General features: G+C 35.3%; 1 protein-coding gene across 1 annotated transcript in view; it reads left to right on the forward strand.

Annotated features, from left to right (window-relative positions):
* WDR27 (WD repeat domain 27) overlaps positions 1 to 13,151 on the forward strand; it is a 56,828-nt gene that overhangs the window by 17,339 nt on the left and 26,338 nt on the right. Inside the window, exons 18-21 of the mRNA XM_015857952.1 lie at positions 2,472 to 2,593; positions 3,172 to 3,305; positions 8,989 to 9,086; positions 9,328 to 9,449. Of these exons, the coding sequence (XP_015713438.1) occupies positions 2,472 to 2,593; positions 3,172 to 3,305; positions 8,989 to 9,086; positions 9,328 to 9,449 (476 nt within the window). The remainder of the gene's footprint in view (positions 1 to 2,471; positions 2,594 to 3,171; positions 3,306 to 8,988; positions 9,087 to 9,327; positions 9,450 to 13,151) is intronic.

Genomic DNA, 13,151 nt, shown 5'->3' on the forward strand with positions numbered 1-13,151 from the left:
CAAGTACATTACCATAGAAGATATTAACTGCTGGCTGTAGCAGAAATGCTATCACAACTTTAAGCAGTGATTGAACACCTGGTGGGAATTCAGGGCCAACCCAGGGGAGTTCAGGTGGATGCAATGTACCTGAATGACCAGAATGGGTGGAGACAGGGTCTACCACTTCCCAGACCTTACTTAAGGGTTGGCAGTGGAGGCAAGGGTACCTCTTGCTAGAGATCCCTGCCTACCTGAGGCTTTCTGAGTGTAAAGAGGTTTTGCTTGCTTCTTTCTTTTTTTTCTATGTCTGTATTTGTTGCATTTGAGCACATTCTTGTTTGTTGTAGCCTGGCACTTTGCTACCTCACTATCGCTTCTGTGTTTTTTGTTGTATTACAGCTGGCTTAAATCTGTTGGTCTTCATCTAATTTAGAATTAAAATATTTGATATGGAACTTCAGTTGACTGATAAGAAAATGTGCACTAGAGGGCAGTATGAGCACTTTCAATATTTTAAGGTTGTATGAAGTTATTTAGATTTTACTTGGACAAACTAGGAACATAATGCAGACTGAAGTTTGTTAGTTTTAACACATTTTCTTATTTTCTGATCAGTATAAGCTTGGACACAGTTATTAGTTTTAGCTTCTGGTGATGTTTCTGTCTCTTGAAGTTCATTCTTCAGTTTTCTAGTCTTGTTTTTTCTCAGTTTGATATCAAAGTGGGAAAGTCTGAGTCTTGTGGAGGCTTTTTGCGATTAAAGGTAGATTATACTTTTTAAAGTTATCACCTGTAAGCAGATTGTTAATTACTTATTTTTAAACTAATGAAGTAGTCCTATGGAAGCTGCTGCAGTGGCACTTTTATTGTTTTTTAACAGAAATAGCTCAGCTATAACAACCTAATGGATGAAGTGAAATATTGCAACATTTGAGAAGTCTGAAGTGATTTTCAGAGTTCTGTGGAAAAATCAATTTAACTTATATAATACTTAGATAGTTTTCTTTTGATTAATTCTGTGGGTTTTTGTTTTTGGTTTTTTTTTGGTTTTTTGTTTGTTTTTTAATTGAATTTCAGATATGTTTCTTGAAAATACTGCTCCACTGAATTTAGAGAACCAGGGCCATCTTTGTGGATAAGTTAGCTTAGTGATTCTTTTAACTGCTGTTGTTTTCTGTTTTATGAGACTGAACTTTGAAGTTAGTGATCAGCAATTACGTTATTTTCTTTTAAAAGATAGGTGCGAAGTACTGTATTATATGATGGTTTCCTGTTTGCCATTTGAGTGCTGTACCAGATCACAGAACTCTGGGCCTTAATAATCTCAGTTGTATTTTGAAATATTTAGTTACCATGTTGTTGGCAGAGTGAAGGAAACAATAATTTTACCATGTTCAGTTTTAGGCACAATACAGAAAGGATGTTGAGGTGCTGGAGAAGGTCCAGAGAAGGGCAAGAAGGCTGGTGAAGGGCTTAGAGAATATGTCCTATGAGGAGAGACTGAAGGAACTGGGGCTGTTTAGCCTGGGGAAAAGGAGGCTGAGGGGAGACCTTATTGCTCTTTTCCAGTACTTAGAAGGTGCTTACAGAGAGAGCAGGTTTGGTCTCTTCTCAGTGGTGACAGGACAAGGGGAAATGGCCTTAAGTTGCACCAGGAGAAGTTTCGGTTGGATATCAGGAAAAACTTCTCTACAGTAAGGGTGGTTAAGCGTTGGAATAGGCTCCTCAGGGAGGTGGCTGAGTCACCATCCCTAGATGTGTGTAAAAACTGAATGTGGTGCAGGGATGTGATTTAGTGGAGGGTTGTTAGGGTGGTATGGTTAGGTTGTGGTTGAACTTGATGATCTGATCTTCAAGGTCTTTTCCAACCTTTCTATTCTATTCCAACCAATTATATGATTCTATCACCAACAACATGAGGATGAAGCCATATGAAGCTATTCCCTAAATATTGTCTGGGTAGTCTTATGTCATTTAGACTAATTCACATCAGAACAAATCTTTTATGGACAGTAGAGACTTGATTAGAAGAATTAGAATTTGATGGTCAGGTTTCTGTTTTCTGAGGAGTATTTTTAAATTTTTTTTTCCCCATGTTTTGGAATAATTGTAATACTGTTCAGCACTTATTTAACTGAGATGTAGGTCTGGTAGTTCTAGTTGAGTCAAATACAAATTGAAGAAGGCTTAGCTGGTTTTTATCTTTTAAAGTATTAACTTAATCTTTAGATAAATTTCATTTATATTTTTAATAACAATTCCACATATATATGAGGTTTCAGGTAGAATAGATTGATATTTCTCTGTCCCTATTTAATTTTGTGTACTTTAGTTATTAATGAAGGATAGTTTTCCATGGATTTTGGTGGGGGTGAGGAAGTCAATCCAGCCATTTGAAGCCTATATTTAAATGTATTAAAACAGTATGATTAACTCTGGAGAAATGCAAGAAACAGGGTTTATGGTATTTTCGTTATTATTTTTACTAGGTCATGATGGTGTAGTTAATTCTGTTGACTGGAGTCATGACAAGAAGTGGATAGTTTCTGCATCGGATGATAGAACTGTAAGGGTCTGGTCAGTCTGCAAGAATGAAGCTGCCCTAATTCTGGTAATTAGAAACTCGTGTTAGTTTAGTTCACAGAAGATGCTACTTTGATCTAATTTAATTTTAATAGTCTGTAGGTGGAACATGCGAACTGATTTCTAGAGGTACTGACTGGTAGTCATTCGAGCTGATATTGTGATCTACGTGGTCTTCATTGCCTTCAAATTAGGCTTTTGTCATGACAATCTGGAAAAAGGTCCAGTAGCCAACTCTAGTGGACATGTCAGGAAGTTTCGATTTTAATGTCTACTATATATTTTCTATTTGCATTGGCTCAGCTCTACTTGTCTTCATATAGTCTGCTCCACTACACATGAAAGTTTAGACTCAACTGTGTTGGATTCAATTGACTACAGCTACTCTTAAATTTAATACTCTTAAATGCCTGCTAATTTAAGCAATATGAAATCTTTGTTTTGAAATTAATGGACTTCAAAAATAGGGAGGGCAACTATGTAGTAAGTTAACTTTTTGGCATATGGTTAGTTTAACAGGGGAATTGTGCTTTAGCACTATCTATCTCAGACAGAAGATATTTAGTGTCTTAGAATCCATTCTTAATAACATATCTTGTGTTTCAGGGAAAAGAGATGTTCCACAGGGCTGTAGGATTTGCACAATTTTATTTTATGGATACATTTATGTTGCTGTGTTGCGGAGCTGAGTTTTATTTATTAAGTTGCCATCTAGATGCAGCAAAGGATGACCTAAGACGGTGAGTTAAATCCTCATCAGCAGAGCAGTGAAAATACATGAAACTCCTTTTACTGTTTGATCTGAGATTTTTCTGGGTTGGGGGAAAAGAAGGAAGGGTCAGGTGGGATGGAGGGCTGTTTTAGGAACAATATTTAGATGAAAGAGTTGAACAAGCTAATTGCAAAAATTTTTGTTCCCTCATAATGAAGGGGTAGGGGAAGGTGAAGGAATTGTCAGGTTTTTATACTGTGTGCTGGTTTTGGGTGCAAATACTATTTTACCATTAGTTTTAATAATCTGAGACATCCTGTAGTTTACTTTCTACTTATATACATGTAGGGGAAACAGTTGATTGCAGCCTGAACCTCTGATTAACCATCTGAGGCAAATGATGAGTCAGCTGTGGGAGCACAGGTGAAGGTAATTCAGCTGTGCTCCTGGAAGGGGTGGAGCTTGACTCCACCTCTCCCAGATCCCACTTAAGGGTTGACCACCACTAAGGTAGCATCTCTTTCTGGGGATCGTGCCTTTGTAGAGTTCCTCTGGTGAGCCTTGACATTGGCGAGTGCTTATTTTGAAGGCCTCAGAGTTGGTGAGTCCTTTTTCTTAGATACCCTCTGGCTATTTATTTACGACTTTAGTTGTACTATTCCAACTGAACATTATACTTACATTATTTCAACCATACAATACCACAATTGTATTATTTCCACTGTACATTACATCAGCATCCTGAGTTATGATTGTGTAGCTTCTGCAATTTCTCTTCTCTTGGGAGTATTTTTAAACGTATTTTCTTTCAGGGGTTCCAATATGCTGCAAATGTTTTCTTCGTTTTCTGTCAAATGGAAGTGGCTTGCTTTGTGTTTTTTTTTTTTTAATGACTTTCAATCTATTGTGTCTAATTAATTCTCTTATTAATCTTTTTCCACTTCTTTCTTCATCTTTTTCCACTTCTTTCTTCATCTGGTAGCATCCTTCCATGCACTTTTTACTAACTGCTCTATTGATAATTAATTTGCTCCTCTTTTCTGACATGGAATCAGGTTTTTCTGTTTAATCTGCCTGTTATACCTTTTTTTGGATGTTTGTTCACAATTGCAGCTAAATTGTCCTTGTATCTTTTTACCAGGTTTTGTGTTCTTCACTTGCTCTTGCTGGTTCTCAGCAGTACTGCTGTCTAAAATATTTTACTACATCCAAATACATACATATATATATATATGTACATGTATGTATGTGTTTAAAAGCAGTAGTATTTAAAAAAAACACAAACCTCTTCAAGGTTAGTTTCTCTTATCACTACAGGTTTTTCAGAAGAATGCCAAACTGAATTAAGATTATGGCATTGAAATCTCTTAGTTGATATTGTGAATAGTGTGATATTAAGTAGTATTGAGCCTCATTCATAGATGGGGAAGTCTTGCCAGATTCCTCGGATGTTTATCCCCCTGTTCAGAGGATAAACATCTTTGAATTTTTCTGGATGGAGGAAGTTGATCTTCACTGAAATTTTAAACAATCCTAAAGAAAAAAACAAAAAAGGTGAAAAAAGCCAAATTACATCACTACTTTAAAATACATTTTGAAAACAGATTTTCCTTATTTGAAAAAGTAACTAATGATTGTGATCTGATTTCAGTTTGTATGTTTCTCTAAATATTTACTTAATTGTGGATTTCAGTGATCTGCCTGTTTTTTACTGTTAATCCAGAAGTACTTCTGATCCTGTAACTTCAATTTCTTGTCAAAATCCTTAATGGAGGATGCTTTTAGTTGTATGAGCTCAGTAATATATTATAGTAGTAATGCACATAGACACATACAACACTTAGACTGGAAAATCAAATTCAAAGGAATACAGTTTCTTGCTTTCATTTTATTGTATATATGCTATATTAGAAAGATAAAACTATTTGGGCAGGGAAGAGGGGGAGGAGGAGTTGGAAGGCAAATAATGAAAAAAATTGAAGGTGGAAGTCAGGAAACATTCCTGCTCCCACTTTTGCTGTAAATCTATTCAGAGAAAGCTAGTAATGCCAGAAAACAGGCAAATCACCTGTGCCATTCCTAACTTTTAATGTTTATACAGGCAGTATTGGAGTAACTTAGAAAAAGACAGAAAACAATAAACTGTTCTTTTGTACCCTTTCTTCTTCTGATTATTTTTTGCTTTTAAGATTAAATAAGTTTAAGTTTAAATAGCTTTTTACTTCTGTTTTCTGGTCTTAGGCCTCCCAGAGGAATGCATCCAGTAATAGTAAGAAATTCCATAGTGTGATGTGAGCTATCCTTAATCTAGCTAGTTCAGATGCTAGAGGTATTATGGAATGTGTTGCAGTTGTAGAATCCACCTCAACAGTTTTGGAAGGACTTGAACACTGAGCTTTCATCATGTACTGTGTTTCTCCAATTGTTTTGTTAGAAGCATGTAATATCCTGGTTTAAAGCTGTTAATGTGTGTAGAGTTGTGCTTATCCCAGCATTTTTGTTACTGCCATGCTTTCAGTATTCCTTGATGGATTAAAGTAAACTCAAAAATATGCAATTAGGCTCTCCAGGATATTAGTGTAATGCCAGAAGACTGAACATATAATTGTAGACATTACAACAAATCCACAAACCGGTCTGAAGCTTGATTATATGTGTCGATTAAAAAAAAATAAAATGGTACTGGAGGTTAATTTGTTTTGACATTTTCTTGTGGCTTCCCTCCAGTTCATTTCCCAGCATTTCTTTTATGAAACACTGTGTCATTTCTTTTGTTTCTCACAACTTTTAATTTTGCCTTCTGAGTCAAGTTTGGAAGAATGCTTGAATGGACCTGATTCAAGGAGAAGCTGGATCTAACCCCCAGAGCATGTTTTATATCTTTAATTAGAAGAGCTTGATTGTACCATCTGGCTAAGCAGTGGATTGTCACCACATTTTGGATGGGAGACAATACAATGACAAATCTTATCGGTGTTTCTCTGCAGAATTTTAAAAACTCTTTGTTAGTATTAATTAGCTATGTGTTACAACAACTTATTTAAATGGTTAAATGTTGGTTGGGTTTCAAAACTGGAATCAAGAAGCAGAAGTAAGAAAATGTTCTTTATAAATGTCATAGAGGATACTTATTGCAGTTCTGGGAATAGAATCCAAATTTCTTGATTTCTACATCTGATTAATCTCAAAATGTTTCACAACCCAAGCAGATTTCTTTGCATTCTTCGAAATTTCTAACCAGTGAATTTCCACTGTTGTCAGCAGTTGTGCCTGCTCAAGTGAGATGTAGCTGTTTTGTGTTTAATTTTTGAAAGCTTTTAATTATCTTTACTTTGAATATGAATTTGAGTAAAACAAAATCCAATCTCATCTTGTATTTAGTTTCATGCATTGTTTCTAAGACCAGAAGGAGCCATTTGAAAGGTGTTTAAGTAGAATAAAACTGCATTCAAGTAACAGAAGCATTGCTTTTTAAAGCCACTGTGTACTTTAATGCCTACTGTGATGAAATGTGAAGTATTCTTAATGTTTTTTTTTTAAAGTAAACAAGCTATGATTTTCTGAAAACAACTGTTCTGTAAACATATTTCCCCCCCCCCAAAATTATATCTCCAATATATGGTGGATATAAGACATTAAAAATGAGTCACTTAAGACTGCTATCACTTTCTAATGATTGAAGGCATTAAAGGAGGATAGATTTGTAATTTAGATTACATATAAACAACTGTAATTTTGATTGTCAGGTCAATGCTCAGTACATAACCTCAGCTGGAGACCTGGGGGAAAAAAATAATGAAGTGAGAAGATGCTTGGCAGCCCTCTTTGGTTTTCCTCATAAGCTTTTTGTTGGCTTGGGATGGTGATGTAATTTAGACCTGTTTATGTTACAATAGTCACTTCAATTTTCATGTGATCTGGAGTTTTGCCTGTATGTGCTTCCTGCTCTAAGCTTTCATCAGTGCTGTGTTTTCTAGGTCTTGTCTTAGTGTGTTCTAATATCTGAAAACAGGTTCGCAACTTAGCAATAGCACTAGAGGGAATCACCTCAAGTTTTGCTGGGGAGGCTCAGGTTGGATATCAGAGAAAAATTATTCTCCAAAACAGTGATCAGAAGTTGGCACAGGCTTCTGAGGGATGTGGTTGAGCCACTGTCCCTGAGGGTGTTCAAGAAACGTTTAGTTGCATTACTAAGGGACATGGTTTAGTGGGCGATATTGCTAGTAGGTAGATGTTTGAGCTAGATGATCTTAGAGGTCTTTTCCAGCCTTGGTGATTCTATGAATTGACTTTGACAGCCAATTGGAAATTCTACAAAGGAACTGTCTTTGCTAATGGCTTGCCATCAAATTTATCTAGGGAAACTGGCCTGACTGGAATTCTTAGCCATATTGCATATGACTTCACTTTCATTATTCATTTTTGGTGGGTTTAAAAAAAAAAAAAGTTTCTTTGTAAACTTCTTTATTTTTAAGCTTTTCCTTTGTATACTCTTCACTACTTTATCTGTATAAGCATTACAATTCCTTCTGGCACTTACTGCATTAATTCCTCTGTGACTTATTCAACAAGCCCCTTGTAAGATTTGTAGCAATCTTTTGTACAATAAACTGGAAATTCTATTAACTGGAAACGTAGGTTTTTAAAGTTTAGGGAAAGTTCCACCTATGTATTTATTATTGAACTGTGTTCTTACAAGTTAGAAGTAGATGTCGTTTAAGCTTTTATATGGTCTGAATTTCATAATACCTTTCTTCCAGTGGCTGATTACCTACCTTCTGTGTTGGATTTAATTCCTGGCTTATGACTGTTATTCTATAACAATTTGGTTTCACTGCTTTAAGATACAGCCTGTAAGAGTCAAGAACTAGTGTAGAGTGTCCAGCTCCATGTGTCCCCAGTGCCTGGCTTAATTTCAATTGACTTGCACTTTGAATTGTGTGTATAAGTATGTGTAGCAAATTCAGTTAACTCAGAGCAATTAATCTTGCATTTGGGAACTACTTAACTGTTTCAGTGAATCTCTTCTAGTAGGGTAAATCAACCAGGAGGAAGTTTGATGATGCATTCATTAGACTGTTCTTGATATGCCAGTATTTTTTCATTAAACAGAAATCTCAAATCAGACTGAATTGCAACACAGTGTTGATCCTGAAACTTTCAGAGGGATTGAAATGTTCATAATGCTCCGCATGGAGCTTGCAGGTGTCCCTTAGGATTCTGGTTTGTGCTGGAAGGCCCAGATCCTTTGGTGATATGTGATCAGCCCAGTGTTCTGTTGCCACCTAAAGGGATTTTTTTTTTCCCCTGATCATTTCCTTCTTTGTTGTCCCAGTAATTAGAATGTGAGATGCTATAAAGAACTAGTGGCATTTCTGCTTATGGTCATAGGCACTTAAAGAATATTTTCTTTCCATTGTTTTCCCTATACAGATGGGATTATTCGAGCATTTCATGTTGATGGGAGATCTGTTTTACATATATAAATACCATATTTATTTTCTTTTAAACCTGTTCTCCTAACAAACTGTTTTGTTTTGCTTGTTTCCTTCTTAATAGAACTCGTCAAGAAATGAAAAGATCTGTGGCTTCAACTTTAAAAATAAAGGAATGCGCTTAAGTTTCTGTTATGATTCCATTGAGGGGTTACTGGTGGCTGTGTATCAACTTATTTCATTAATGCTAGCATTTATTTGATATTTTTTTTGTAGATACAAACGGAAAAGTATTTGCAAATTGGTAGAAACATTTCCCATGGCTTCAACAATGGAGATCACCAGCCTTTCAGCAGTAAATGATTTTTACTCTTGTATCCTTCAGAAAATTCCTGTTTTCTTCTTGAAATTTTGTATCTCATGACCTGGCAGGAACTTCAGTGAAAGTAATTAGCATTTGATTTTTTTCTATCAGTGTAGTTATCATATTTTTGGGGTATTGAATTTATGCCTTAGAACTGCTTTTTTGTTTTGTAAGGTACTAAATACAACAAAGCCTTTAATTGTTTTTTGTTTCTTTAGATCAGTTTAACTTTAACACAGAGAATTTTACAGATATTGTACTTACAGCTGGTAGCAACCGAGCACTGGAAGTTTTTGATCTCAATGCAGGCCGCAGCACTGCAGTGATACCAGAAGCTCATACTAGAGCAGTCCATCAGATCTGTCAAAACAAGGTATATATAGTACTGAATATCTGTAACAGCAGATGTATGTCAGCACAGAAAATTACAGATTATGTAATTAACCATCATCATTAGAGTTTGTGTTGGAGATGGATTGGGGTGTAATTTTATGTGATAGAGGCGTATCCACAGACAAGATCTCATTCATTCTCTAGTTGGAAGCATGGAGTTGTAATAATTGCTGAACAAGCCTTCTAGCAAAGCAGTGTGTCTTAAACTTAGCAATTCTTGGGCCAGACTGTAGTACTGCTGTTAGTAGGATTTATTAACTGTAAACATTTGAAATGTTTGTAGACTTCTAGTTATTTTTATAGCTGTTAACACTTGTCACATTTTTGACTTGTACTTCTAATGTGCTGTTTAGAAAATTGAATGCTTGTTCTTACTGATTTGTTGCAGTGTTTATGTCGATGCTATTTAACTTTCATGCTGAATTTGGATCCCTCAAAATATTTAATGACTAAGAGGAAACAAGTTTAACATGTAGTTCTTGCATGGGGAAATAGTGCTGTAAAATTCTAATGATTCTTATAACTTATTCTAGCATGACCTCTGTGTTACTTTACCTGGAACCAAAATTGTTTCATATGCTTTTCTGAGAGTATTATGCTGGGGGCATGTATACTCCTAATAGTCTTCTCCTCATATGCAACAGAGAAGTTGTTAATTTATATGTTAAATAATCACTTTGTATTAAAAAAACAAACAAACAACAACTGTAATACAAAACACACAAAACCAACAAAAAACCACCCAAAGAGAATAATAAAATATTTTATATAATTTAATATATATAATATATATTATTATTTACATATTTTATTTATATTTTATATAATAGTCATTTAGGCCAATTGTCATTGCCTAAAGTTGTTCTCATGCAGGGTTTAAAGTGTACTGTGTAGCCTTGTGCAAAAGGGCTTCTTGCAAACAGAGGTGACTCTAAGATCCTTGTCTGTGAGAGGGGTGGGAGTGGGGGAGGAGGAGCCTTGTATGTTTCTTGACCCAAAAGATTAGATGCAGGGGGGAAATAGTTTGGAAATAAGACAGATAAGAGTTTTAATCACAGTATTATCTGACTAGGAGTTCCTTGTTCTTAGGAAACAGTGAATCCTGCTTTTTCTTCTGTTTTAAAGTTTCTTCTGTAAAGTAGCCACAAAATAACCTTAAGCTGATAAATGTATTTTGTGTGCTCTTTCATTACTTAAAGCTGAATTACAGAATGTACAACTTAGTTAACATATAAATGAATGATGGGTTCATCTTACTAATTCTGTGAGTATTATGTGACCTTTTAGGTTTGTTGTCTTATGTCTTATGCAAGTGTTCTATAAAGTTGAATATGAAGTCATCTGGTTTATTCAGGGACTTTGGAAATGAGAAAAAATTGCTTAGTATTGCAGTGGAGAGGATCACTTCAAAAAAAGAAAAAGGCAAAACAACAAAACTTGAAAGATTGATTGGAACATTTGGAAATTTTATGTTCCTGTACATGATAGAATGCCTACTGTGTTAGGTTTTGTGTTGATTTTTTTTTTTCCATTTGGAAAGCCCTTATTACTGTGGGTTTAAAACAGTTCCTTATTACTACTTTGTATAACACTTTGTGGGTTTTCTTGTGAGATGTGATCTGGTAAAACACTTAAAATTCTGCTAACTGTTTCAGTGCTATTTGTAACACATATAAAGTTTTGGCTTTTCTTTTTGCTTGGTCAGCTGAGTGGCTTCAGGTTATTTAATCAAGAAAAACTTTAAAGCTGTGGACAAGTGTTCTCTTGGGAGAAAAAGTAGAGTCGTGTGGTATAGCAAAGAAAATTCCTCATTTTGAAGGAAAACTATAGATCAAGGTTCTCAGTTATTTTTTTCAGTTACATAAAATTAATACTTCAGCTAAGGCCATTGGAAAATTACACCATCAGCTATCTTGTATAATTGGTTAGAGTGTATATAGATTGCTGCATTTGCTTTAAGATAACACGCTGAAATATCTTGTAGGCTTATACGATAATGCAAAATGCTGTATGTAAACTATATCCTGTTTGAAATGTAAAGCATACTGGAATCTAAGTCTGTAACTACTCAAGCTGTTGGAGGTGGATGGTGCAGAAGAAGCAGATCTGCGGAGCAAAGTAGTTTTAAGGCTTCAGTGTACAAACCATAATATTTATGGAGATTTTTGTCTGGACTAGACCAACTCTAACCTTGTGAACTGAATGCTCACTACTGGTTGCAATGCATTAGGTGTGTTCTTGAAGTGTTTTTTTTTCTGTTTAGCTTTGCACAAGAGTATATCAGTCTCCATGTTCCATGGTTGCTATTGTATGCAATCTGAACAGGAATAAATGGGGATATCGGTTTTTTGGTTGTTTTTTTTTTTTTTTTGTTTTAAAGTAAATGGAGAATTCTCTTCAGGCTTTTATAAAACATTAGTGAAGGTATGGTTTGATTATGATTTCCTTATCTGTTCCATATGTAGGACATTCTAGTAACATACAGAACCTGCATGACATTCAGTTCTTGCAGGGTACTTACTTAAGCTTACTTTATCACTTGGAATATCTTCTTAGGCATCAGGCTGTCTGCTATAAGCACTATCCTGAATCTTCCGGAACAGTTTAGCAGGAAATATTGCAAATATGTATATTCATATGCAAGACTGCACCAATGGTTATAAATTATCTCTTAGAGGGTGATGCAGTGATAATTTTTTTATTGGAACCCATTTTAACAGATGTATGTGATCCTGTTTCCTTTTAGAATTTTATAACTCTGAATATGAAAGTATGTTTATGTGATGATGAGTGGGAGTCAAAATTAACTAGTCATATTATTTGTATGTGTTGTAATATGCCATTGAATCTGTGTTTCTGTAAAGATACTCCCAGGTTATATGTGATGGAACAGAAATGTGGAATGCACTTTAGACAGCTGTTCAAAGGGACACTCAAACATTAAAATGTCAATTAAATCTAAGAATTTGTTGCCCTACTCCATTGTCTAACTTTGAAAAATCATCTTCTCTGGTCTGTTAGATGAAATTAATGTGAAAGTTTCCTTTTAGGAGTCGGGAAATCCTTATCTTGTTGCAGTTTCAAAGTCTGCAGTAATGGCATTGAAGCCAGAGAATAATTACAGTTATTCCTCTCAAAATCTGCCCCAAATACTGTGGATAAACCATTAAGTTCACAGCACCTCATCCTCCTCAAATTCTCTAATGGCTGTAGATTAAATACATGGAATTTTTGCTCTCATTGGCTAGCAAATTCCTTCATCTCTTCTCAGGTGAATTGTGAATCGGGTGGTGGTTCAGTCTATTTGTACTGGCTGTTTTCCTTCCATGGAGAAGAAAGCAGTAGCAGCAGTCAAGTGGAGCTTTCAGATTGTCACTGATCTCTCTTTCTCACCACCAGCCACTGTGATATTAGTGCTGCCTTAAGCTTGTGGCCAGTATGCCACAGTTTCAGGATGACCTGTAGCTGAAGTCTGCTTCTCTAATCCAGTGTCACTTGTAGAAATGAACTGATCAAGCTTATTTCATCCTATAGTTCCAGAGATTTTTCTGTAACATATGAAGAGGTCATTTTACTGCTGCACTAGATCTCTGCCAAGTTTTTAGTATTTTTTTGAAGAAAACCAGTATAAGTGAAAGAAGAAACTGGGCAAAATCATAACAGATAAAAATTCACATGGAGA

The sequence above is a fragment of the Coturnix japonica genome, chromosome 3 (assembly GCF_001577835.2).
Source record: "Coturnix japonica isolate 7356 chromosome 3, Coturnix japonica 2.1, whole genome shotgun sequence".
NCBI classification, from domain to species: domain Eukaryota; kingdom Metazoa; phylum Chordata; class Aves; order Galliformes; family Phasianidae; genus Coturnix; species Coturnix japonica.